Here is a 27,848-nt window from a genome sequence, read left to right as displayed (position 1 = left end):
CATCTCTTGTATCAGAAAGGTAGAAGGCAATCCTTACTAGACCAAGGATGGCACTGAGCTGTGTTTCTTCTTCATAGTCTTAGAATTCTAGACAAAGACATGAACACCTAGATGTCAGCTGTGGTAGTATACACAGGTACAATGTCCTAGCTTCTCAGGAAGCTCAGCAAAAGGATCATAGTCCAAAACTGGTCTGGGAAAAAGTGCAAGACCCTAACTAAAGAACAAAAGCAAAGGGCCTGAGGAGTAGTCTAAGACCCTGGTCTAGCATGGTTGAGGCCTTGAGTTCAATTCTCCAGTCACATAGGGAAAGGAAAAGAACAACGACTGGCTATAAAATGGTGTAGGGACCAGAAGAATTCCAAGAAAAGGCTATTCCATGAGAGTCCAAGATGACTAGAAAGCCTTTTCCCCAGTGATGAGCTTACGGGAAAGATTAGTGACAGGATAAAGGGACCCTTTCCAAAGGACATAGGTTGATTGTGGGGATGTAAGGAGTCAAGTGTGTAACTACATAGTTAATCCACTTAACAGGTCAACTGGAGGGCTTCTGTGGATGTGTTTATAATGTATAGAATGTTACAAAACTCTTCATTAGCTTTCAGATAAATCCTGGAAGGACTCAGCACAACCCCAGCCTCTACACCACCACCACTAAAGACTGACATGGTCAGGGTTAGAACTACAGGTGCCGGTTTGGCTGGGACCGTCCCTGCCGTCGCAGCACAGTGACTCATGCACCCCTTCTTCCTCTTGCTGGGGTATCAAATCATGTGACCATGCTAAACATGAAAAGATTTGCAGTCTAATATATTAAGCTGAAGAACCAAAACAACATACTTTTTAGGAAAGTTTTCCCATATGTTCATGATTACTGTAGGCTGAATGGACACAGGCAATTTTAGTTTTGGAAGCTCCATTCTGATCCCAGGCTTGCACACAGATAGAAAAGGTTGAGTGTGTCATACCAACCAGGTGCTCGGGAAACGGAGAGCCAATGAAGTAGATTGCTGACTGAGGGCAACCAAAGAGCCATTTTTCATGGCTGTGTTACACAAATAGTTTTTCAGCCACTAGAGTATCCAGTATTTGCTGTCAGTTCTCCTTGAGTCCAAGAGCACCCCAGGGAGAGGTGGCTAAAAGTGCCAAGCAAGGCATCTCCTGCAGAAGAGTCACTGAGCAAAAGGCCTTCTCACACTCAGAGTGGGGAAAGGAGCTTAGAGGCTCTCTGCCAGATGCAGTAGACAAACAGGCCCCAAGACACTAGGCATGCTTCCTCCCACTGCTGGCACGAGTCATCTTAGCCACTGCTCTCACAGCCTGGCTGGATGGCTCTGACCCTCATACCCTCTGGTTGGTGGGTGTTCTCTCCGATGGAGCCAGTTCAGAAGCGTCAGCTGGGCCAAACCCTCACAAAACCTGTGAGATGAGAACCGAGACGATGTCACCCTTGCCTAGACTCAGCCCTTCAAGCAGAACTGCGAGCCAGTGTCTGTCTCTGTGTCATATAGAGAAGAGCAGGCAGGAAAAATGGAATCTAATCATGAGGATCAAACGACACCTCCAGCCCCACAGCACTGCCCACAGTGAAATTCCCTCTGACCCAAATCAACACTTTAAAACAAAACCTATCCAAACCCTGAACATTAGCAGCAACAAGACTTCTCTTTCTGGGGGATTGTGAAGAGAGGGTGAGGTGCTGAACAGAATAATAATACTTAGCATAGGAAAATTCCCCCAAACACAGGCTGACACTTGCTTTGTCTCTTCTCCCAACCAAGTCAACACAAACAGCTCTTTGCAGAAATAATCCCCACAGGCACACAGAGATTAGAGATAGGATGAGCAAGCCCACATAGGGTGTCTGTGGGGGTGCAAGGTGAAAGGGTACATTTCTGGAAGGAGGAACAGCAGGCTCCATGGAAAAGCAGCAGGAAAAGTCTAGAGTGCCCTGGACAGGGGGAAAGTCCACGAGGCTTTGCTAAGGGCCCAAAGAAGAAAAAAAACGTACAGAAATGCCACATCCAGATTTTCGCAATTTTCTTTACATACCTCCCTGAAAGAAAAGGGGCTCAGCTTGAAGCAGGCCAGTGGACAAGTCCCATTTCAGAAGGGATGGCTGGGGCTCCATTGTTCAATGCAAGAAGTGATATTAGTGAATGTGCATTTTACTCACCAACTGATACATTGAATCAAGAGCTCTTTGTGCAACCACTTTAAAGATAATAAAAATTTAATTAAAAAGCTAAAGAAAGTCCCATTTCCAAGTTTAAAGTAGGGTCTGAATGTGAAGTGCTTAATTAGATTATGTAAATGTATGAAAACTCCTTGTTGGCCTTTCCCTGATCAGTTACAGGTATCAATCATGATACAGAACACTTTTGCATATTTGTAAGGAGTATTGTTAACCAATCTGCTTCATTTCTACACTTAAAAAAAATTGTCCTCAAATCAAGTTTCTCCTTTCCATGTGATACACTATGCTTTGAGTCTGATGTGTAAAAGCCTGTCATTCTTAAAACATGAGGAGAATAATTCAGCGCCTTTTTTTTCCTTTTTTTGTGATCACAGAGAATGCAATTAATACTTTGGCTGCCTTGGTATGTAGACCAAACCTTCTGCCACAGTGTTTTGCGGTGCTGTTGTAGAGGGTGGCTCTGCCAAACTTTTCATTCCAGCAGAAACCATGCCAGGCTTCTCAGGGCTAAGCAAAGTATAGTGAGGCGGAAGAGGTGGCTGGAACCTGGAGTGAGGGAATGTGCTCCTGGGAAGACTCTCTGCAAAAATACAAAGCGGCTCCAAGATCCAAGAGGGCTTTTGCCTCCTTGTGCTTAGGAAAAGCTATTAAGAAAGAAGTAGTTAGGTCCCTTTATCATTTATCTCTAGCCTGGAAGCCTCTTATTGCATAGGAGGTATAAAGATGAGGAAATAGTTTTAAGACAAAAACAGATTTGGTAAAACTTGTGATCAATGTGAGGGAATGACTACTTGTTTAATATCAGACTCTGAAGACATATGGTAAGAAATAATTAGAATTCAGAAAGCACTGGGATCAAGCATAGAATGAGCCCAGAAAGACAAGTAGGAATACATACTTTCAGATCTTACCCTACACTAGCGATGTATATACGTAGGTAGGAAAGTGTGTATGTAAGTAGCTGTGGATATTTGTCCACGGTTATAAGGGAATCAGAATTCAAGGCCAGGTGATGGATCCACACTTGCATATCTTGGTGTCCTTGAGTACGTTAGGCATCCGAAGGGACGGCAATGGAAATTAAGACCTTGCTGATACAGCATTGCCAACTGCTGTGCCTTCAAAGTGATAGTGGGATTCTTACTCAATTCCTGCAGGTGAAGATGAAGAAATACCTATTCAGGAAAGTATGTGACATGCCTGAACAGCAAGCACCTAGCAGGACCAGAGAGGCACACCCAAGGCTCTGGCCTCCTCCATGCCTTTGAAAGCCACACAGCTCTCACCTGCTACGCCTGCTTTCTAACCTTGGCCATCACAACCTCTTGCTTCATCTTAGGAATCTGCACATTTCTGTCCCCAGTCCTAAGCCATCCTCCCATGTCAGATGTAATTCCTTACCCTTCTTGGCCCAGGGAACTTACCTTGTCTTTCTACACCAGGGATGACTGATACTCAGTCTCAAGACTTTCCAACCTTGCTTCACATTGCCAGGAGCTCAGTATGACTATCTGCCTTCCAATGGAAAAAAACAGCGCCAGTCGTGACAACACGCCTGCCACCCTGACCCTACCCTTCCTTGGAAGGGCAGAAAATCCCAACAGGAGTTGCACAATGAGTATCAATTGTAACCTTGGGTTACATCATTTTAGCTGGCTGTGGGATATGTACACAAACATACCTGCTTTACACATGTACACATAAATATTTTTAAAGAGACTACGTTCTATTACTTTTGGAATCGTAATAAAAGAAAATATTTCCATGGGCAAGTTTTAGTATATTTTTCATAGGCATTGGCCTGTGAGTCAAAGGCTGAAACTTGATTCCCATCCCAGCGCCAACTCTGCACGCTGGAAGTCTCCCCCTTTCTTTTCTTATGCAAAAGCATGCAAGGCTTTCCCTTCCTCTCTCAGCAGACAGTCAGTGGAACTAAGCACAGCCTGGAAATGAACACATTAAACAGGGTTATACAGGGTACTGCAAAATAATCTCCACTGTACCTAATTTGAGACAAAGAAAAGGGCTTTCCATCTTCCTGTATAATAACAGCCCAATATGGAAAGAAACAAAACTGGGAACTTAGGCTCAGAATCCACATTATAACACCCAAGTGTGGGAATAAATGGTGTCCATATCCTGCAGTGAACAGTCAGCAGTCTGAACCAGTACTGCCCAATAGAAACAGATTTCAGAGTTCCTAAGTAACCACATTTAATATCTGTATTTAAATTTCTGTATCCAAAATATTGTCTTCACATGCAATTCACATGTACAGATGTAATAAAATGTACTCATGAAATAGTATTGCATTCGTCGTGGCAACCTAAGTGTGGAGTACATTTGGATATAGGGTCACGTTTCCACATTTTGGTGGTACAGTGCCTAGGAAATGTGCTTGCAGCAGCTAACTACCTAATCATCATGGATGGGATAAGGACATGTTTCATACACAACATGATAATAGAAACTTTGGGAGATAAGAGAAATACAGGACTTTGACATTCTCTGAGTCCCCAGACACATCCGCCTTTGCCTGTTACCGCCCCAGGAAAAGCTGCAGCTCTGTGGATGTAATTCTAGGCATCTTGTCTGTTGCTGGAGACAGCCAATGATTCCCAAGCCATCTGTAACCTGCTGTCGCCTTGCCCTGCCTTAAGAGTGGCTGGATCTAAAAGCCCACAGACACTACTGCAAACAGCTGAGCCTGTGTCCTTGGGCCTTGAATTACTGAGAAATCATTTGCATTCTGTTAAGTAAATTTGCATAAAATTGGAGCCAAGAGAGTTTGGCTGGGTTTCCTTCTCTTTCTCACGCTGTGGTGACCACAACTATTTATCACCATTTATCAGAGTGGTCCAGCAAAATAGACTCCCCCCCAAATCAGAGAATCAGCATAAAAATGGCATCCTTTCCGAAACCAAAAGGACCTGGAAATCAGTATCTTCTGTGTAAAAAGCAGGGGAGGACCGCTGAGATGTAATCTGACAGCTGTGTGCTGTATTATGGTAAGAGTTTATTTTACAGGACCCTGACCTGTAACCTGAAAACACAGCTTCAGTGTAGGCTGCCATGATGCATGATGGTGGGTGCACACACCTGAACCAGAGCAGCTCCGATTCTGGTCCCTGGGCCAGATGAGAGACCAAACTCACCACCATTCCTTCCAGAAAGCCCTGGGCTTCTATTCTTAAAGCATTGTTACCTTGAAAGATCCCTCCTTCCAGCTAGGTATATTGAGGGTGAATCTAACATAAGGTACCACTAATTCCACCTACCCAGCTCTTCCACTGGACTGAGGATATTGTCAATCAAATGCATAGTGGTGTCCAGACTAGATGGATGGTAAAGAACAAAGCAAGTCATGCAAGCCTCAGGGTGGATGGGAAAACAGAAAACAATCGGATACTATTTTATATTTTTGTTATTTTTATCTTAACTGCTGATTTCTTTCTAGGGCTCTTCCCCAGAGAAATTCCATTTTCCTTACATAACTGGTTTCTTATGCCAGGGAAAAAAGGCTGTGAGGCTGTTATCACTGCCATTGTTGTTTCTGCTAAGGTCATCGCAGATGCTATGTCTACTCGAGATAAATGGTTTCCTCAACAGGCTTCTCTGCATCCTGCCTGCTGCTGGTTAGGTTTGCCCCGAGTCATCACTTCTGGGGCCTTGGTAGAAAAAAGCTTCCTGAAAACTCCAAAAGCTGAGCAGTGCATTGTCATTAACGATCACCAACATGTTCTATAGGTTTTAATACACACAAATGCCACCACTGCCACCATCATTATCACCACCATCATCATCACCACCACCACCACGCCCACCACCACCATCACTCTGCTGAAGAAGACTGGTTGGCAATCAATAATGGCCTCGCTTTCATGAGTGGGGCATGAACTTAGCATGAAAACTTTCTGACCTCTTGCAACAAGGGTTGAAATTACTTCCTGCTCTACTTGTGTTGAGGGCCATTATCCTTAAACGGAGATCTTGAAAATGTGACTGTGCTTTGTAGTCATAAAGGTTTTTCTACTCATAAATTCCAACACTGGAATTTCTCCTTATTTCTCAGAGGGCATTTAAAAGAATCCCAGCCATCGCCCTTTCACACTGGAACCCAGAAGCCCAGAATCTTGCCTACGCTTTCCTTTTCCTGACTCCATAAGTTTGTCACTAAGAGGTCATATACAACCTATTCAGAGAACAACACACACACACACACACACACACACACACACACACACACACACACACAGAGCCTTTTAAATATTATGTTGTTGGCTTACAGTTTCTGAATTAAACATTCTAATTTACATCAGGTCAACTTTAAAAAAAAAAAACAGTGTGGTTCATAAAAGCAAGAGAATAGCTGGTGACTTGTTCAGTCCAGCTAATGAGGAGTCCTGGGCTTGGGGGTTTGGAGAGGTTTGTGTTGAACTGCCGTCTCGCCTAATGAAAGGTTACTATTGTCCTTCAGCCGGGATAATCATTTCCCTTTCTTTTTGCTTCCTTGTGAACTATCACATAGTTCTACTTTAAAAAGTCATAGCACGTGCCTGGGGGGAAACATTTGATTTTTAAAAATGTATAAATGTCTTAAAACTTTAGGACTCTTTTTTTTTCCTTCTGAGTTTTGCTTTGTGCATATGAACCCCAAGTTATTTGAATATTCCATTTGTTTCTGCTTAATAACACAGGGATACATCGTTTATGTGAAAGAGCGAGTGCAGAGGAGATAGGAAACTCTTCCTGCCTCCTTATAAAGTCTATCTTGTCAGAATTTAGCTTTTAAGTTTAAGAAAGGAGTTTCCTGGCCCAAGCTGGACCTCCCTGAGCTCTACAAGTCAATACACTGTATCCTGTTCAAGGATTATTCTGGAAACACTTTGTTGTGCTAAGCCAAAGTATACAAATTAGGATGCAGGGAACGGATATGACCCTCTCTGACTACACCATGAGGCTGTACAGGTGGGTTTGTTTATAAGTAGAATAAAATTTACAGCTAAGTCTAAAAACAGATATATCATCATCTTGTAGACTTGAGTCACATGTCATTCCACCTCTGGAGAACACACACACACACACACACACACACACACACACACACACACACACAGTTCTGCCTAAAATACGACCAGCCAAGGGAGGAGGCTTGCATGGTGGGAAACCGCAGACTTCATCCAGCTTCTTATTAAGACATTAGGCAGGTTATATGGACAGTGAGACCTGTCACGCCCTGGCACTGGCAGGTCTGAGTCTGTTGTTGTCACTGGTGCCCCTTCCTGAAGGCCTTGGAACCGGGAATCTGGTCTTGAGAAAGAGGCAGCTACTATTTGTTTTGGGGTTTTTTTGTTTGTTTTTTTTTAGGTCTGAGACTAGACTCAAACTCAAAACCTGCCACTCTACCAACTGAGCCACACCTCCCACCCCTACTTTTCAAAATAAAGAACAAGTACTTAGACAGACCCATGGAAACCAAGGGGGGCAAGCAAAGTTCCATTTAAATTTTTCCCTTCTTTCTTAGGAAGAATTCTTGTGAAAGAGTTCATGCACTTTTTTGTTGCTAAAAGAATAATGGCTTTTTAAAGAAACCAAAGCTTCACTTGCAACATTTGTCCATTTGTCTTTTTTTTAATGAGAGGTTTCTCATTAAACTTTTCTTTAAGTTCCAGAGGGTCTTATTCTTTAGCTGGACTGTACAGCAAGCATCCTGGCTTTGCCTTTTCACTAGAAGACACTGGTGTTTCCAGGTCCCGTGTCCTCCTCTATCTCACTTCCTTCTCTGCAGAGAAGATGACCAAGGTTAAATCATCTCCTCTCCATAAAGGGTCAATCTTGCCACTCTGGCACCCAAGAGGACTCCATAAATGCTTGGCTTCCTTCCTTCCTGACTTCCCGTGCTGAGGCGGATGAACAACCCTGTGATAAATGGACAGCACTTCTAACATTTTCACTCCAAACCGTAGGCATGGCTGTAATTCTATGCGGTGAATAGGAACTGCTTTGAAACAGATGTGAAGAGCTAGATTCCATGAATATATTCATTTGAAAGCAGACCGCCACCTTCCCATGCTAATGAAGAAAAGGCCAAGTGCAATGTGGAGACCCCAGGCCCCACCCAATCCTCACTTCCTCACCAGGGAGACTTCCTACTAGGTTGCTAATTAGTCATTATTTTTCTACTTTATTTTAATCTTAATTTAAAATTTGTATTCCCTTCAAGTTGCTGAATTGAAACCCAGGGGTTTCAACTCAATGTATCATGTTAGGAGTACAATGCGTCCATTTTTACATATGCATGTTGAATAGTATGAGCGAATTCACCCACTGTTCTCTCCTCATTCATCTGTAACAATTTGGTGTCTAATGTGTCCACAGGATTGCATTTAAGAGACAAATAAAAGGCAGTTCTTGACCTTCATGGTTTCTGTCCCAGCCTCAGTACCCTAGATCAGTGCTTGGCACAAAGTAAACTGTTCAAATATCACCTGTTGAATGAGTGAACTGGAAACCAAGTCGCCCGATGGTTAAACCCTAACACGAGGGCTCTGCCATATTGTAAGTTCAATTTGTGCTTGATAGATTTGCTTTTTTATTGTACACCCAAAGAGAGGCGCCCAATTTTAAAAGTAGATAAAAATCCATTGTTAGAGGGTGACAATCAAGAGCCATCGTGCATGTACATCAAATTCTACTTTTGCCCTGTTGGGAGAGATACTCATGGGTCTCTCACCATCTCTGCTACCCTCCTTTTACCAGCGTCACCTGTTCATCAATGGTGGCATACAATGATAGATGCCCATCTCCTGCAAAAATGCACTTTGTTTAGTCTTTCTTTCTTTTCTTTCTTTTTTGTCAGTCATGGGGTTTGGACTCTGGCCTGGGTGCTGTCCCCGAGCTCTTCAGCTCGAAGCTACTATCCTATTCCTTAAGCCACAGTATCACTTCTGGTTTTCTGCCTGGGTGGCTTTGAACCAAGATCCTCAGATCTCAGCCTCCTGAGTAGCTAGGATTACAGGTGTGAGCCACGACACCCAGCCAGGATTTTTTTTTATTAGCAGTACTGGGTCTTGAACACAGGGCCTGAGATCTGTCCCTGAGCTTTTTCACTCCAGGCTGGTACTCTACTGTGTCGCACAGTTTCATGCCCAGCTTTTTTGGTGGTTAATTAGAGATAAAGAGTCTCATGGGGTTTCTTTAAACCACAGTCCTCAGATCTCGGCCACTGAGGAACTAAGGTCACAGGCACTAGGTACAGGAAGGCCAGGAGTTTGGCCTAGTGGTAGAGTACTTGCCTAGCACATACTGGGTTTGATTCCTTGGTACCACATACGCAGAAAAAGCTAGAAGTGGTGCTAGGGCTCAAGTGGTAGAGTTCTAGCCTTGAGAAAGCACAAGGACAGTACTCAGGCCCTGAGTTCAAGGCCAACAAATGGCAAAAAAAAAAAAAAAAGAGAGAGAGAAAGAAATACTTCAGAAGTAGAACCAAAGGAAGGAAAACAACCAGAAACAAAAAGATGGAGTTTTAATTTTACTGGCAATTTTTGAGACAGGAAGCAACAGAGGATATTCTGCTTCCAAATGAAGCATATCTGATTAGGCTCTATATCTATTAGGTATATATCTAATATACCCAAAGAAGCAGAAGGAGAGCAGGACCAATTGGTGTTTCCTTGAATTGGGCCCTTCAATGCTGGGCTCTTACACTGCTTTGTTAAATTCTATGCAAACTGCCTTCCATAAGCACATGAATTCTTCAAATACACTTCTATTAACTGATCATAAATGAAGTTTTATTGCAGTGCGAATTCTAACAAAATCAAGTTTTCCAGCAGGCATTGCTAATGTAAGAGAATATAAAAGTGGGCTGTGGGGGAGGGGAGAGGTTCTCCTACATACCTAGAACAATGACCACACTGTTTTTGAGAAGGGTTACAGAAAGACTATAGTAGTTAAAAAATAAATGAGTGCTATTTTGAAATATTCCCACTATTATTGACAGCATACTCCTAAAAGAAAAAAAAAATCTCTGTTTTCAAGCCCACTGGTAGCCAGGCTCTCCATCTCTGCTCCCGTACCTCACAGCACCATTGTTTCAACCCACACTGCTGCGCCAGTGAGGTGATACTCTTCCCTGTCTGCAATCTTGCTGTGCAGAAAGTCTTCTGTGGGCACATTTTGCCCTCTCCCATCCTCTGCTCACTAGGTTATCCACCCCGGCTCCCCCAGAAGCTTTTGCTGCTCTTCTTGAGAACATCTCCTTGTTTTAACAAATGCCCTGAGACTACTGAATGTCCTCTTTCCTCGCATAAGGATGCCCCACAACACTGGATGTTAGGGTCTGTGGCCACCCCATCCCTGAGTGTGAGCCACGGCCTGACCTTCATCCTGTAGGAAAAGGGAGGAAAATGTGATGTATAAATGAGTAACGGATCCTTTGTCCTGTGTGTTTTAATCCTTTGACCAATTTCAAACTAACAACAATAAAAAAAAAAGTTATTCACTCGTTTTTGAGTAACTTAGCAACAACAAACAGGACATTCCTTTTCACATGCCAGACCAAACAGGTAGAGGCCCTACTCAGATGAAACCCACCCTAACCCACCATGCTCCTCATTTTAAAACCACCCATTTATTCATCGGTCATGCCTTTGAAATATTCCTCACAAAAGGTATTTTCAAATTCCAATGACATGTACTTTTCATCAGTTAATTTTTAATCGAGCCAAATATTAAATGTTCACATTAACCAGACAAAGCTTGTTTAAGCTACTGATTTGCAGTGACAGCTTGTGTTATTCCCACACACAGGCCAAGCATGAAATAGAAAACTAATAACCCCTTAACTGTATTCTCAAAGTATCATTTATGGGAAAAAAACTACATTCAAAGAAAACTTGGGCAGCGGCTGTCATTTCTCCCCCTGTGCCACAAGCTGTTACAAAGCCGAGGAGCTCATTTTCTCACGGATACGGACAAGCTCAAGAATCCCACTGTCACTGGATGTATTCATTAGAAGGGTCTGGCAGCAGTACGGAGGACAGATAGTTTGGAGACCAGGCCAATTATCTGGTGTCCTTTATAATTTGAAGTTTCTGAATTCACTCAAAGATAAGCCACTTGAAGAAGGGCTGGCAGTGGGAAAGCAATGCACAGATGGCCTCGGAAGAGAGGGAGGAGGGGTGGGGGGAGGGGAAAGAAGAGAGAATTTTTCTGGGGGTTTCATTCATTCCGCAAGTGGACACCTCCTTCTTTTTTTAAAAACCCTTAGAGAAGTATGACGAAGCTTCATTACAAGTAAACAGATCATATCATCTTTCTCTCAGACAGATGACAAGTGATGGGCAAGCAGGTTTGGAGTGTCCTTTATGTCAAGCCCAGAAGATCCTCAAAATACAAATTTCACCAGTTCTCAAAACCCCAGATTGGCTGTGAGGCTTGCCTGAACCACAAGCAAAGAACGCTGTTCTTTTTATATCTAAGCTACAACACTGATCTCTCAACTATGAGAAACTTACACAAGCCTTGAAGTGTGTGTGTGTGTGTGTGTGTTAGTTCTGGGGCTTGAACTCATGGTCTGGGTACTGTCTGGTGCTCTACCACTTGAACCACAGCTCCAGTGTTGGCTTTTTGATGGTGAGTTGGAGATTAAGAATCTTACAGACTTTTCTACTGAGGCTGGTTTCAGATCACAGTCCTCAAATATCAGCCTCTTGAGTAGGCTAGGCTGGTGCCTGGCAAGCTTTTCATTCTTTAATGATAAGGTGATGAATAAGAAAAAGATGAAAATAAAGCAATAGCTCTGTTATTGATTTTGTTTCTGTTAACTATTAATGCACCAGTATGAGATGCCAATTGGCAAACACAATCTGTAGTAAGAGAAAAGGAGAACATTCACTAGTTACCCTATCTTAGATATTCAAAATGTCTCTAAATATGATTTTTCTTAATCCCATCAATGTGCAGTGGTGGTTATCCATCCACTACCCACAACGCTAGGTGCCATCTTGAATTTAATACAAGAAGAATTTCATACCAAAGTCCCAGTGATGAAGGATACCTAGAGCCACAAATGGAAGATATTAATTAGAACAATACTAATTGAGTTACTGTTTCAGTTTAAAAAGCAGTAAGAGGAAGTTAAACTTAGAATGGAAAGCTTCATGTTAATCTCCTTATACCCAATCCACAGAAGTCTAGAGAAAATTTCCAGGACAAACAAAGTGCTATGCCAACAGCAGTAATCAAAGATGGCAGAATGGACAGCAGCAGTAATGGAACACTACTGGAAATAAAGAGAGAAACGGGGAGCTAGGGGCAAAGACTTCAGTCCTAGCCTCAGTTTGCTCTTGAGCTCCAAATCCCTACATCCATCTGCTTACTGAGCATGTGCCTTAGGCATCCTCATGAAAGTTTAAGTTAAAAATGTTCAACAATAAGTTCATCCCATTTAAATCTTATCTCTTCCCTTCCTCTCTGGAAGATAGATATTGGGTTTTAAGCCAGTTGGTACACACCCTGAATCCTCTGATAATTTTCTTTCCTCACTCCTCACATGTTGACCATTGGTTCAATTTCCGCACCACCTCCACAACTACCCTGCCGTTGGTCTCCAACCAACTAATGCGGTTCAGATTTTTCCTTATGTGGCCTTTCCCACCAGATCATCCATCTTCCTCAAATCCACTTACTGTCTTGTTTTGGAGACCTTTCAACATCTATCAAGTTAGGACCAAATGATACATTTACATACTAGAATCATACCAAGTACTCTTGCTACTCTAGTCAAATCACACCCCTCACCACAATACACAGACATCACACAACCCTGCCTGCCTCCACTGCTCTGGAATCCTCTGCCCACACCTCTCTCTGTTCTTCACCGTTTGCCTCAGACTCATCGCCCACATGAAACTCTTCTAGGTGGCCAGAGGTCTAAGCCAGACCTTTCTGGCCAGCAAATACTGTCAAGGGTTACAAGCTACCCAGGGGGCTCCATGACTTGGCAAGCTCTTCCTGTGCAATCACTATACATTTTTACTTAACTAAAATAAGTAGCACAAAGCTTTGCACACACTAGGCCCCCAATCAATTTTTTCCTATTTTTTTAAGTCAATATAATAGTGAGCATGCTTCTTTCAATCACCAGATCTTCCTACTTCCATCACTGCCCTAGTTACTTAGGATTAGTTTTGTGGACAAGTGTTCATTTTCCTTAATACTTTCTCCCATCGGGGCTGGGCTTCCAAGCCAGCCCAGGTAGGAAAGTTCATGAGACTCCAGGTAACTATCAAAAAGCAGTGTGGAGATGTGAAGTTCAAACGGTAAAGAACTAGGTTTTGGAGGAAAAGATAAGGGACAGCAGCCAGGCCCTGAGTTCAAGACCCAGTACTGGCATTGGCGTGCACATGTGCACACACACACATACAAACATACACAGAAACACACAGAGAAGCTTCCTCAGGTCCTTTTCTTCCTATGCTCCTATTTTAATGTTCAGTAAGTGGCTCTACCTCTCTTCAAATTCTGTTATAAATACTTTAAACCTCTTTTCTAGTTTCTCAATGGTGTGTATATGTTTAAAACTGATAGGAACCCATAAAAGAAATGGCTAAGATACAGCCCTGAAATTTCAAACATAGAGGTGCTTCAATGGACCAACATTCTTTTCCAAAGGCACAAATCAATATCTAAAGCTGATGATATAATTTTTAATAGTTTTATTACTATCCTAATTGTCGTGAGGATAAATATTATATACTAGATAGGTCTTAAACTCAGAGGACTAAGCCTGTGCCCAAATGCTCTTACATAAGTCTAATGCAGTGGAGAGGGAGAGCTGGCTGCATTTCAGTGTCAGAGTCAATATCCTGACTCAAGTCATAAAGAAGAAGTCTTAGTTATCTGCTTAAGAGAACTGGGAAAAGTCAACAAAAGACAAGCTGCAACATCGATTCCTTGTTTGGGACTCCAAGCATTAAAAATGAGGATACACTGCATTACTCTTTTGCAACTTAACTGTCTACTGGACAGTTAAAAATCAAGAAATAGAATCATTGCCACTGTCACAAAAAGAGATGCACTGGTCTCAAGGGAAACAAAGAAATCTCCTTTGAAGAATGAAGGCTTCGCTTGACACAGTGGGTTCCGGGGTTGTTTTGGGGAGACATAATAAAGAACAGAGTCGAGTCAGTCATAAGCTTCTGACTCATTACACTGAAGCCCCAGAGAGCCGATTATTAACTGAAAAGGAAATATGGCCCTATTTCTGAAATTCTGAAGGCAAACGGTGGTAGAGTGGAAATATGATTGTCCCACATAGGCACGTGTGCTCCACAGACAGTGTGTTCTACCCTTAATCTCTTTGTGGAATGTGCTTCCAAGGAGCCAAAACCAAGTGCCCACACCAGCATATGACATGTTTGGGAGACCATTTGGAGACACAGTCTCACTACACGTGATCCCAGTTTAGTCAAAATGTATGGACACCACAATTTTGTACTACAGAGATGGCAAGAAACCAAAACACTGCCAACAGGCAATCTCTTTCATCTGCTCTGCATTGGGATTTATCATCTCTTGAGAGCATGGGTTGGCAGCCTGGGCACTAAAGACCATGGGCTCTAAAGACCATGAGACTCTTATCTCCAATTTATCACTAGAAAATGGGAAATGGGGCTGTGGCTCACGAGGTAGGGCAGTAGCCTTGAGCTGAAGAGCTCAGGGACAGCACCCAGACCCAAAGTTCAAGCCCCATGACCCACCAAAAAAAAAAAAAAAAAAAAAAAGAAGACAAAGAAGAAAGAAAACTCTTCAAACTACCCAGCTCTAATTATCCTAATCAGAGCTTTCATTGTTTTTTACTTAAAAAACATTCATGAAATTCTTTACAAACTGTAGAGTGGTGTTTATTAACTCTTCCTAATGTGCATAAATAATATTTAGTGGGTTACTATCTAAAAAGGGAACTCCCCTTTGCCTTTCAGTTCTGTTAAGCCTTCTTATGTTAAAAGAGTCGATTTTAAATTATCTACATTTTTGCCCCTTATTTAAATCAGGCCTAATGCACACATGAACAACTTTAAAGTTAGAAATAACTTTTCTAGCTAAAAACAGAAGTAAAATGGCATGTGTTTAGTTATTTTCTCTTTCTTTCTAAAATCCTGTAGTCCAGGAATCAGGCTTGCGGGGTTATGTGGTATGGATGAGTTTATTAAAGATACTTAAAACCCTGTCCTGTTAATTCATCCAGGCTAGAAACAAGCTCTCCCTCCTGTATCTTCAGTCTCACCCAGGACTTGACACCAATGTAAGACTTGCTATCTAGTCTGTGAGTAACTCTCAGTTCTTGAGAGATTTTCATCACAAATTCTGCACACACATCAAACCATGAGGAAAGAAGGAGACACTCTGCACAGAAGCAAACAGACGGGGTGATCTCTATATGTAGCTGGGGACAAGGTAACCAGATTGGGAGGTGACTGTCCTATCTGAATAAGGTGACATCTCATCACTTTCAAAAGTTCTGATTCTCCAATACAATACAGCTCTCGGGGAAAAGAAAACTTTCTCCATGTATACTACAAAGAGAGTGTTGTTTTCTAGCACAAATTCCCTCCTGCTAAAATATCACTGGGCTAATGACTGCTAAGACAAGCAAAGAGGCCTTCAGAGCAAGTGAGGAGATGCCCCTATTACCACTTGAAGCACCCACGTGCTGTTTCATGATTGGGTTTCTCATCCGTCCCAAAACATAGAGAAGGACAAGGCACAGAGATAAGGAAGAAAGTACTGAAAAGCAGGCTCTTATTTATTTTTAATCAGTGGCTTTCGATTACCTGGTATGGTCTGTGTGGCCTAATGACATTTAAGCAATCTGACATGTACCATTTCCATCAAGGTTCGCTAGAAAGCACAGTCTGTTTTCACAACTCCAAATAAGAAGATGCGTGAAAGAATGTTCTCAGTGCACATTAAAGCCCTAACACAGAACTCAGTGAACTAAAAAAAAAAAGTACGAAGGTCCAGAAATATAATCACTCAGGAGCACATGACTGAAAACTCCAAGAGCAATAATGCATTCTTTTTCTACAAAATAAATTATTAAAAGGGACCATGTGATTCTTAGCCAGCAGAAAGACGTACTTTCCCAAGGAAAAGTTCATCATTAAATGGATTATTTAAGACTGTATCATTGTAATGTTATTTTTAATACCATCATTTCACTGCCAAAACTGGGCTGTAAGCAGCTGATACTCAACCACTAGAAAAATGAGGCTTTTTCCCATACAGTGAACACTGGCAGGGGCATGTTACTAATTCCCAGTTATTAATGTTTAGATGGATGGATGCAAACTGTATTCAGATAAGAGAAACAAAAAACTACTTGGGCCAGGAGTTTGGCCTAGTGGTAGAGTGTTTGCCCAGCATGCATGAAGACCTGGGTTTGATTCTTTGGTATCATAATCATAGAAAAAAAAAGCCAGAAATGGTGCTGTGGCTCAAGTGGTAGAGTTCTAGCCTTCAGAAAGCCCAAGGACAGTGCGTAGGTCCTGTGTTCATAGGCCCAGAACTGGCAAAAAAAAAAATCTGACTATTCTCTCACCAATTGAATGAAGTTGATCTCTTGAATTTTCTTGTTTAAAATATAGTTCTTTTACTAGTCTGAATCTTGCTCCTTCCTAACCATCAGTCTGTCAAACTACTTATCTGTTTATTGCATAGAAGGTATTCACAATTTCCCTTTACCATCAGCCATGAGACTAACTTCATCCTTCAGCCTTTTACCAATAAGAATCCTTTGTCTCAAAACAGTTTCAAGGTTATCAAAAACTCTTAATGGAATTTAAACTGTGTTGTAAGGGATAATAAAGTACTGAGCTGGTTATTGATGGCTCACATCTACAATGAGGCTCAGATCTGGAGGATGGAGGTTCAAAGTCAACCTAGGCAGGAAAGTCCGTTGAGACTCTTATCTCCAATTAACCACCAGAATACTGGAAGTGGTGCTGTAGCTTCAAGTGGTTGAGTGTTAGCCTTGAACCCTGAGTTCAAGCCCCACAATTGACAAGAAAAAAAAATACTGCTCCATCCATTAAAAGAGCAAATCACTTGCCTTTAATTGCAGTAAGAGAACGGAACTGTGGTCATCAACAACAGTTATAAAACATTTTACCTTCCTTTGACAATGTAGGTCTACTTCATATAATAAATGCACAATCTCTAAGAAACAAAAAGTATAAATCAAAACAAAATGGCATTCTTCAGAAAACTACATACCTTCGCCTCCCTCCCTCCATTGTACTTCATAGGGCCCCATCTGTCTAGTAGTGGTCTGGGAAAGTCGGTTTTCCAGGAAAGAGCTAGAGTTGACTGTAAAGAGGCCCTATGGAGACCATCCAGGCACTGGAAGATTAAGCCTGTAACTGTAGCTTCTCAAGAGGCTGAAATCTGGAGGAATGAAGTTCAGAGACCAGCCCAGACAGAAAAGTTTCTGAGATTTCATCTCCAGAAATAACTGGCAAAAAAGTAAGGCCTGAGATATGGTCTAAGTGGTTGGGCACCGTCCAAGCAAGCAAGCAAGCAAGCAAAGTAAGAGTGAGGCCTTAAGTTCAAACCCTGGTACCACCCAAAAACAAAAACAAAAAAGGCTTGTAGGAGTTATCAGCATAGTAGGTAGCACACATAACTTCAGCACACAGACAAATCACAGTAGCACAGGAGTGAGCCGATCTCTGAGCTCTCAAGGTCACTCAGGCTGCTGGTCAGGGAGCCACACTTCAGTGCCAAGGTCTTAGGCATTTTTAAAACTAATACTCTCTCTTTCCTCTTTCTCTGCATGCCACACAAAGCCTTATTCAGACATAGGAATGAGGCCACGCCCATTTCCACACCCAATTACTTCTTTAGTCTTTTATTAATTTGAAGGCTTCAGGGACCACTTATCAGAAGCTGGTCGTGACAAGGAGTGCTTTCTCTGTGTTATAAAGCATGGGATATGAAGAGCGCCTCTCAGAAGGGTCTGATTTTGCAAAAGCAAAGCAAAGATCAGAAAAAGTGGCATCGAGAATCCTGTAGAATGTTCTAGAGATCCAGGTCATCTGTGGAGCCCTGGAGATGGCACACATTGTGGTCTCATGACACAAGCCCATGGTAGCTCTCTCCTGAACCTGTCTCATGGTTTACCAACCCAATATGATAAGATGCAATTTATCTGTTACAGATGCAACCCTGACTGGTATAGATCCAGTACAAAAGCTGCCTGCATGCCAGATGCCTTTAGAAAAGAAAACTCAGATGAAAAACACACATTCGAATGGATGGTCAAATTGTTTATAACTTGCAAATACTCCAACTTATATTCCAAAGTGTTCACATATGAATGCATTTCCTGAGACATACTTTTTGTGTGTGCCAAATCCCTTTGTTTTGCTATATAGCCATCCATCTATGTGTTGTTCTGAAAACTATTATACATTTTACCCTGAAATCATTTGTGCTTCTCTATGATTTATTTTTACTATAGAAGTCTTTGTAAAAAAAAGTGTTTTATCATGTTCTCCAGTATGTCATTGTGGTTTGGCATCATTAAAATGTAGTCTGTACATTTATCAACCCCAGATACCTGTTGACCACAAAAATAGGGCTTGACAAAGAACACCCACTTGGGAAAAAGAAAAAAAGTGATGCTTCATTTAAAAAGAAACTCAGCTGTAGAAGATCTTAACATATTGCAATGGAACTCAAAGCCAAGGGCATATCAAAGTTTCTATCCTAAACATATGGCCCCATTTCCCACCTTTTATTAACTTGATAGATGGCAGTTATTACCTTGGCTTTCTTTCACCTAGAAGGCAAAATATGTTTTAAATTTTCATAAAGATATACATAGAAGAAGTATTAAATGAGTTTTCTGTGATTTAAAATGATCCTTCTGGAGTCTGGATACAGTGGCAAAAAAATCAAACCACCTACTTAACGAAACTCTTAACAAAAACGTTTTTCATGCTTTAGCAAATTCTTCTAGAATTACTGAAGGTTTTGATAATGTGGGGTCGCAACAAACAGGCAATTCAGAAAGAGCATTTGAAGTTCAGAGGATTAAATTTTGATAGCTTAGTTAATTTTATTTTTTAATGATGGAACAACAGCATCAATATTTTGTCACCTTTGATCAAATAACATCAGATGTTCACTCGTGCATTTACTTTACTTTTTTTTTCCCTTCCTCTCCTTCTCTTTTGGGATCCTGAATATAAGCTTACTTTGTGAGTCGTAGTGAAAATAACTGACATTCTTTTGAACTTCACGTGCAGTCAATCCTGGACTCCTGGCTCCTATTAGGTCCTCTAACATAATATGAATCATTGTCCCCTAAAACTAGAAAAGGTAAGCACTGAACTGCCTCCTTTTGAAGATAGCTCTTCAAATTAAAACAAAGTTTTGGGTTTTTTTTTTCCTAAAAAGAAACTCCAGATAAGGATCACCATTTTCCCAACTTGATTGTTTTCTATATGAGGTGTAGATCTTAATAACACAGGCTAAGTATTAGGGGCTGCTCTCCGCCCCGGTGAGTGATAGAACGATGGTACCTCTGCGTAGCACCATGCCAGAAAACAATCACCTCACAGGACAGTCTTCAAAGACATGGAGACCTCAGCTGGAGTCAGGGCTTAGAAGCTAAGAACCACCTCTCCCCACACTGTGTGTGTGAGTTCTCAGCAGAGAAGATGGCAAAGTGATGGGGGACCTAGGTGGGCCATCGCTGCCAGCACACGTTTTAAGGATGCCCAGAAGGCAGGCAAGGCCGACGCCCTCCCTGATGACCCCCAGGGGGGCCTGGAGCCTCAGCCCGTGCCAGCCTCGCCCCTGCGCCCCTGCACACACACCTAGCCAAGCTGTCCCGGGCAAGGCGCTGTTCTGGGGGAAAGCGTTCACGAGTGGTCCACGGGTGGAGGCCGTCCACCTCACTGGAGGATTCTTCCTCCATGGAGTCCACCCGCGCCAGAATCCACCAGGAGAGTCCGAGGGCGCACGGGCCAGGCCGGGCCCTGGGAAGGCCTGGCGCCAGAGTGGGCCCCCGACATGGCCAAGCTCAGCAGGCTGACCCTCATTGGGGCGGGGTGTGGGGAATGACCCGGGACACGCGCGGGGAGGGATGGCAGCCATCACCCCAAGTCCACCGAATGGGAGGAGGCTAGATCCCCCCCCCCCAGGACGCCCCGTCTAACAAATTCAACACAAGGAGCGATGGCCCGGGGAGCGCGAGGGAGGCTGGAGAGCCTCGCAACCCGAGCACCCACGACCCAAGGGGAGGACCCGGGACCCGACCCGATCCCTCCCCCACCGCCGCCCCCTGCGGCCGCGCGGGCACCTACCCAGCCTCCGTTATCCTGGATCCAGGTGTGCAGGTGGCGGTTCAGGTACTCAGTCATCCACAGGGCGATGTTGTCCACCAGGGGCGACATCTCCCGGTTCACGCTCTCCACACACATGACCCCGCCGAACTCGAAGAAGGCCACGATCCGGCCCCAGTTCACCCCGTCCCTGAACAGCTCCTCCACCACCGTGGCGAAGCGTCCCCTCGCGGTGAAGGGCGTCAGGTGCAGCTGGCTGGACATCTCGGCGAAGTCCCGGCGGTAGCGGCGGGAGAAGTCGTCGCCCGCCTGGCGCAGCGTCAGGTGGACCACAGGTGGCACGGGGTTGGGAGCCGGCGCGGCGGGGACGGGGTGCGCGGCGGGCGGGGGCGGCGAGGTCCGGGCCGCGGGGTCCCGGGCCGCAGCCGCGGGCGGAGACGAGGAGACACCGCCGCGCGCCGGGTCGGCCTCCGGGGGCGCGGCGCCCGGCTCGGCGGCGTCCCACTCGTAGCCCCTCTGCGCCAGTTTATAGTGGATGTACTTCATCACGATCTCGCGGTTGTCATACCCCGTTCTCCCCGCGTGCGCCATCCTTCTTCCCGCCTCCCCGTCCCCCACCCCGGGCCCCGCGGGCCACCAGGCAGCACCCCCCGGGGCTTCCCCACCCCCCTGCCGTTTCCAGCCCCGCGGAGCGCAGGGAGGAGTTAGGATCTGGATCTCCAGGGGCCCGCGCGGGGCATGCTTGAATGGAGGGGAGGGGTGGGCAGGGGGTGTCTCCAGTCACGCGGAACCGCGGGGTGCTGGTGTTTCCTTCGGGTTCCTCTGGAATCTCTACTTCACGAGGCACATTACTACTAACTCAGCGGCGTTCCGGAGCGCCGGCGGCCTCGGCGGCGCAGGGGTGGGGCGGGAGGAGGGGCGGCGAGCCTAGGAAGTCGTCGTCGTCGTCCTCCTCCTCCTCCTCCTCCTCCTCAGGTGCAGGCTCGTTGCGCGGAGAGCCGGGCGCACGGTGAAAGAGAAAGCGGGCGAACGCACGCACCCGCGCCTGGAAGTGGGTCCGCGCGCGGGGCTGGCGCGGGTCGGTCGGCGGGCAGCGCTCCCGCCAGCTTCCTGTGCCCGGCACTCAGGCGCGCGCTCCTCTGTCAAGTTTCCTTTCCTCTCCTCTTTTTTTTTTTTCCTTCTGCACAACCACCACGAATGCACACGGCGGCGGCGATCCCATCGATCCCCTCCGGGCCGCCCGGTGGTCTGCAGGAGCGGCTGGACAACTTCCAAATGAATCGGGGGAGTGGGGTGCAGAAGAAGAGGGCGACGCGCGGCTCGGCGGAGATGTCAGTCCGCGGGGATCCCGGCCGGGGCGAGCGAGGCGGCGGCGGCGGCCGATGAATTAACAATTTGCAGTCCAGCTGTTGGTAGAACTCCCGTGATTTTTCCCCCCCTCTCTCCTCCCTTCTTGGCAGCTGACACCCGCACACGCGCGCGCGCGGACCCGGGCCGGGAAGGACGGCAGGGCCGGGGACGGGGCGGGGGACGGCGATCCGCCTCGGGTTGCACTCGGCGCGGCCGAGCGCGTTTGCCGAGCGCCGCGGCTGGGGACGCGGGTGCCGGGCGCGGAGCCCGCGCGCCGTGTGTGGTGCGGTGGGGCGGTGCGGAGGGAGGGATTTAATTTTCTCCCCCCCCCTCTTCTTTTCCTAAAAAGGATGACTACGAAGTTCTCCCCCCCCTCGCCGGACCCCCTCTTCCGCTGCACCCCACCGGCGCACCCCGCCTCCGGGCTGCGCACCCTTTCTCCTCCCGCGGCTCCTGCGCGGCAGCGCCGGCGGCGGCCGCTCGTCGAGTCCCGGGCGCGGTGACGGCTGCGGGCGGCCGGGCGGGGGCGGCCGGGCAGCTTGGCGGGCGGCGGCGGCTGGGCCGGGGACCCCGGGAGCGGCGGCTGGCGGGCGGGCGGGCGCGGGCGGGCGGAGGGAGGAAGGGGGCGGGGGCGCGGGCGGGAGCGGGGTCTGGGCTCTTACTTCATTCTCCGCACAAACCGCCTGGTTTCCTGTGCGTACGTCACTGTTCATTCAAAAAAAAAAAAAAGAAGAAGAAGAAAGAAAGAGCCCTCCCTCCTCCCCGCCGCCCGCCCCTCCGCCCCCGGTGCCTTCCCCGGTTAAAGGCGCCGCGGCCGGCCGCGCACGCATGGCGCAGGCCCGCGGCGGCTCGGGGGAGGGCGCTCGGCGCGGCCGCCGCGGGCTCCGCTCCGCCCGGAGGGCCGGGCCGGTGGGTGGCGCGGCCCGCGCAGGCCTCCCGCGGGGCCGCGGTGCGGGGGGTACGAGCCAGGGGCCTGCTCGGGCCTCGGGCCTGCGGAGGGCCTGGCGCGCGCGGGGGTCCCCGGGCCTGCCGGGGTGTGTGTCGCGGCGGGGGGACTCCGTGGTCGCACGTGGTCGGGCCGCGCAGGGGTGAGGGGTGGGGGGCTGCTGGTCGGGGGGCCTTGCAGACAAGGGCTGGACAAGCTCTCTAGGCTCCAGTCGTGCTGGTGTGCGCGTTTGGATTCGTGTATGTGTGCGTATTTGTGTGCATTTGCACATGTGTGTGTACACACACATTCTGTAGGTTACTAGCCAGAGAGGACCCCCTCCCCCCCGGAGCACTGGCCACCCTGCCATTCCTTGAGAAATGCATGCCCAAGGAAGTGCCCGCTCCTGTTTACTTTCCGGTTGCTCTGTAGGTGTGCAAGCACGAGTCTTGTGCTCCCCCCCCCCCCCCGCAGGTCGTTTCAACCTGAACACCTACCCACCATGGTGACCAAGCCACCATACCTCGGTGGTCCAGTGAAGCACGGGGGGGGGGGGCAGATCAGGGTTTTTAAAATCCTTTAGTAAATATTCTTTTCCTCCTCCTGCCATCGCATTTTGGGCACTGGGTCAAGGCTGGAGTGCTGTGTGACAGCACTGGAGCCTGCAGTCTTCACAAAGGGGTGGCCGCTGGCTTCATGTCTCCACCTTTGCCCAGCAGTCCTTCCTGGATCGGCTCAACCTCCAGTGCATGCACACGCAGATGGGTGTACACACAAGCAGGACTTTCAGTCACCAGTGTGCATGGCCCCTGCGAGAAAAAGACAGGAGGGCAAACAAGTGGCACGTGTTTAACTATTTTTATCTTCGAGAGTCTTTGACAAATAAAGCATCAAGGAAAAAAAAAAGTGTGTTTACTAAAAACACAGCAGTTTTACTTCATAGGCCTCAAATAGGAATACGTGAGGCTGGTCTGTTGTAGAAACCAGACAGCTAAGTATTGTAATACACACGAAAGCACGCCAACACCATCTTCATTTTTCTCATTCCTATTCAAAGCATCCCCTTTTCCTTTCCTCCCCCCTTCCCTTTCTTTCCCTTCTTCCTTTTTTCTTTCTGTTCTAAGCACTGGACTCAAGCTCTACCCACTTGAGCGGTGCCTCCAGCCTATTCTTGTATGGATGGATCATTTCAGGGGCAGGTCTTCCTTTGCATCCACGCTAGCCTGGATTGCAGTCCTCTTACTCGTGCTTCCCCATATGGCCAGGGATGTCAGGCACTGTCAACTGTACCCAGCCACTAACTGAGATGGAGTCTGCTGTGTTCGAAGGCCAGCCTGAAATCATGATCCTGAATCTCCACTTCCCAAGTAGCTGGGATTACCACCTGAAACACAGCACCTGGCTGAAAGCATTTATTCTTAAGGGAGGGGACACCCATGTTTACTTCATCTACCATAGTCACCACGCCAGTCATGCCCACAACAGGAATGGCTGTACTGTACTGGTACAAAGTTCTACTCCAGCCAAAGGGGGAGAGGGACCGGGGAGAGAAAGACCTTCCCTCCCTTTTGATGGCTGTGGCAGGTGCACCCTTTACCCATGGGCAGTAGTGGGGTGATGGTCTTGGGGAGATGGGTTAGTATAGATTGACCTGGGAAAATGTGTTCTCATAGAAATCGTACTAGTTTCATAACATCACGGCTTAAGTATTTTCGTGGAAACTTGTCCTAAATCCCTAAGATTACTGATGAGGAATTGAAGGCCTTTGCATATCTAATATCCAGAATTTGGGTAAGGAAACCAGAGAACAGAGCCAGAAAAGAAATTGTACTTTGCCATGGAAAACAGCCAGAAGGAAATAGATTTCCTATATCCAGAGAAAGAAAAGCTTCCTGACTTTTCTTATGCACGGTAGCTTCACTTCATGCGTTTTTCCACTAGTTCTTCATATGGGGCCATCTTGACTTTACCCAACCGTCTCACGATGTCTGTTACAGACCTTGGATCCATCTGTGTCTGAGACCTTCCAGACAAAGCAATATAGACTGTACTTTCCAAGATGGTGTCCACCTACTGGGAGCAGAGACCCCTGGGCGCCAGTGACTGACGCTTGTAATCCAATCTGCTGGGCGGACTGAGATGGGAAGGATGGGCAGCTCAAAGCCAAATGGTGGCTGAACATTTTCAAGAAGCCCAGTAGAACAGGTATGGTATGTACCTGTCATCCTAGCTTCATGGGAAGCTGAAATTGGTAGGACTGTGCTTCCGGGTTGGCCCCGCTACCATTTCCTCTCCTCCTCACCCCCCAAAAAAATTATGGCTATGGGACTCCAACCCAATAAAAGAAACTGGGTATAGTGGGCTATACCTATCATTCCAACAACGACTATGGGAAATAATTAGGCAGGTCTTGGTCCAGGCATATATATATATATATATATATGATATATATGATATATATATTTGATATATATCATATATATATACAAGATATTACCTTAAAAATCATGACTGAGCAGTAGAACCCATCTAGCAAGCAAAGTACTGCCCTAACCAACAACAACAGTTTGATAGGATGGTACCAAGAAGAGATGAAGAGAATGGAGATTATATGGAGTTTTTGAGGCCTATGTTTTCCTGTAATCTAGTCTGTTAAAGATTTTTATTGCCAGGTTGCGCCACCTGCTGGCTACTTTCTTAATTGCATAATGCAGAAAGTTTCAACCACCATGAACGTAGTCTTCCTAAAATTAATATTTTTTTAAAAAGGACATTAAAAATATACTAATGTTTAATAGATAGTGCATTACATCTCCATAGCGTTTAACCTCTTATTCTACATGAAGGAAGAGGCCATTATCTGTGATGAAATTGATAGCTAAAAGTAAAATGAAAGTTAAAATATAACCATTTATTTTAAATGAAAAAATTATAACCCCCGCAAGTAAATGGAATTACTAGGATAAAAACTTTCCAAATATCTGGCCTAAATGAAAATCGAATTGCTTGAAAGATATCTCACACACTTGATAAATAACCAAAATGATAGTTTGAATTTTCAAATCTCTTACACTTTATAATATTCACACTGAATGAGTGTGAAGATGATAAATGCTGACACATTCTTTCAAGCAGCTTGAATTCTTTGTTGGCAGGTCCTGAATATGTCTCAGTTCACCCAGGCTCAGTCTTTTTTCTGCAAGCACTCCACACTCTCAAATCACTAATAATCAGGATAACACCTCAGTCAAATCTAAACCATCAAGCTTTAATTTCACTCAGAAACTCACCTTGTGAATTTATGGTATCTCCTAGACATCAAAAGCTGTTAGAATAATTAAACAACAATCCTTAAAACTGGACAGTGAACTAAACAAATTACAGGGCTGTGCAACTTTAACAGACTGAAAACAAAAACAAAGGTTACTTTTGGCATGAGAAATTTAGCAAGAGCCAGCTTTAGTGATTTGTCACTTAAGGTGATATAAACTAAGGGTGAGAAGTTGTTTTCTTTTTTTTCTTCTGCCATTACTTGGAGGTGAATTCATGGCCTGTGCTCGTGCTTAGCCTTTTAGCTCAAGGCTGGATCTCTGTCACTGAAGCTACACCTCCAGTTCTGCTTTATTATTATTATTATTATTATTATTATTATTATTATTATCACTTGGAGATAAGAGTCTCAAGTTCATCTGCTAAAGCTGGCTTCAAACAGTAATCATCAGATTTCAGCTTCCTAACTAGATAGGATCATAGGTGTGAGCCACAGGATCCTGGCTACAGTCTTCTACTTGTCAGATTGCCTACTGTTCTCCTTGGATTGGAACTGTAGCCTTAAAATCAAACGATATGTAACACCATCTATTCCAAAAGTTTACTTTCTTAAGTGCAATAACTTTCCTTCTAAGCTATTTGGCACAGAGCACAGGATCTCCCAGATTTTAATTGCAAGTGAACAGCACTAGAACGAAATCTCAAGAGGTATTCATGAGGCGGCTGGGATGTAGCTTAGTGGCAAAGCACTTGCCTGGGTGCAATGTCCTGGGTTCAGTGCAAATTACACAAAAAGAAAGAAAGAAAAAGAGGTACTACTTATGGTCTTTCTAAAACGGTGATCTAGCTACTTCCCATTTTTGCTCAAAAACTCTTCCAAGGCTAGAATCTTACTCCTCTGTATGGAATCAAGCAACTCAGTCTACACACCCTTCCTTCCTTTTCCTGCTTCTAGTGCTAACTTCTGGTGGTCTTTGAAATATGCCCTAACCTCTCTTTTTGCCTTTGAATACATCCAACTATTTCACCCGGAAAACACAAACACAGACCTTAAGTTCCAGCTCAAGAATATCTTCCTCTGCAAAAACAGTGCTAATGATGAGGGGTGGGGGTGAGGGAAATGGGGACCAAGACACGTGAAAGGGTATCAATGTATGGGAATTAATGCACCATCTATCTGGCAAATATCATGTAACCCTTCTATTAATTACAATAAAAATATATGAAAAAAAAGAAATTAAAAAAAACAGTGCTAATGTTTCCATGAGTGTTGCTAGATGGTTGGATACAGAGGCTAGGAATTTAAAAACCAAGAATCTGGATTGAAATTATGGCTCCACTGCTTTGGCAACTACCATCTTGGGTCTGTCATAATTAAATCTCTGTTCCTGCTCTCATATCAGAATGCAGAGACATAAATTAGACAATAGGTAGGACTAGTGTGTGGTTTCAAGCAGTTTAGACTTGAGGATTCAACATTGACTTGTACCTATTAATCTTTCAGTGCTAGTTACAATAGCTTAACTTTCTGTATTGCCAATCACAGTGCAATTTCTGGCGTATTTTCCACAGTAGTAGATTATTGACTATTTGACGGTACTGACCATATTTTGTCCTTTATACATCCAGCCTAGAAGATTGAGTACATTCATTCTTTGTGGCATTAAATTGAAAGGCCTCAAAGACAGGAATGGAAAATCAGTTCCTCTTTCCCCAGGAAGAGTTGTGAGATTGTAGCAGAGCCACTAAA

General features: G+C 45.2%; 1 protein-coding gene across 1 annotated transcript in view; it reads right to left on the bottom strand.

The window, feature by feature from the left end:
- Bcl2 (BCL2 apoptosis regulator) overlaps positions 1 to 22,232 on the bottom strand; it is a 161,056-nt gene extending 138,824 nt beyond the window's left edge. Inside the window, exon 1 of the mRNA XM_090352990.1 lies at positions 20,575 to 22,232. Within this exon, the coding sequence (XP_090209116.1) occupies positions 20,575 to 21,144 (570 nt within the window). The 5' untranslated portion in view covers positions 21,145 to 22,232. The remainder of the gene's footprint in view (positions 1 to 20,574) is intronic.
- Between the last annotated feature and the right edge of the window lie 5,616 nt (positions 22,233 to 27,848).

Source organism: Megascapheus bottae, chromosome 19 (assembly GCF_031878675.1).
Source record: "Megascapheus bottae isolate mThoBot1 chromosome 19, mThoBot2.hap1, whole genome shotgun sequence".
In the NCBI taxonomy this organism is placed as follows: domain Eukaryota; kingdom Metazoa; phylum Chordata; class Mammalia; order Rodentia; family Geomyidae; genus Megascapheus; species Megascapheus bottae.
Note: the sequence above shows the minus strand (reverse complement) of the source record. Positions and strands in the feature narration are given on the sequence as shown.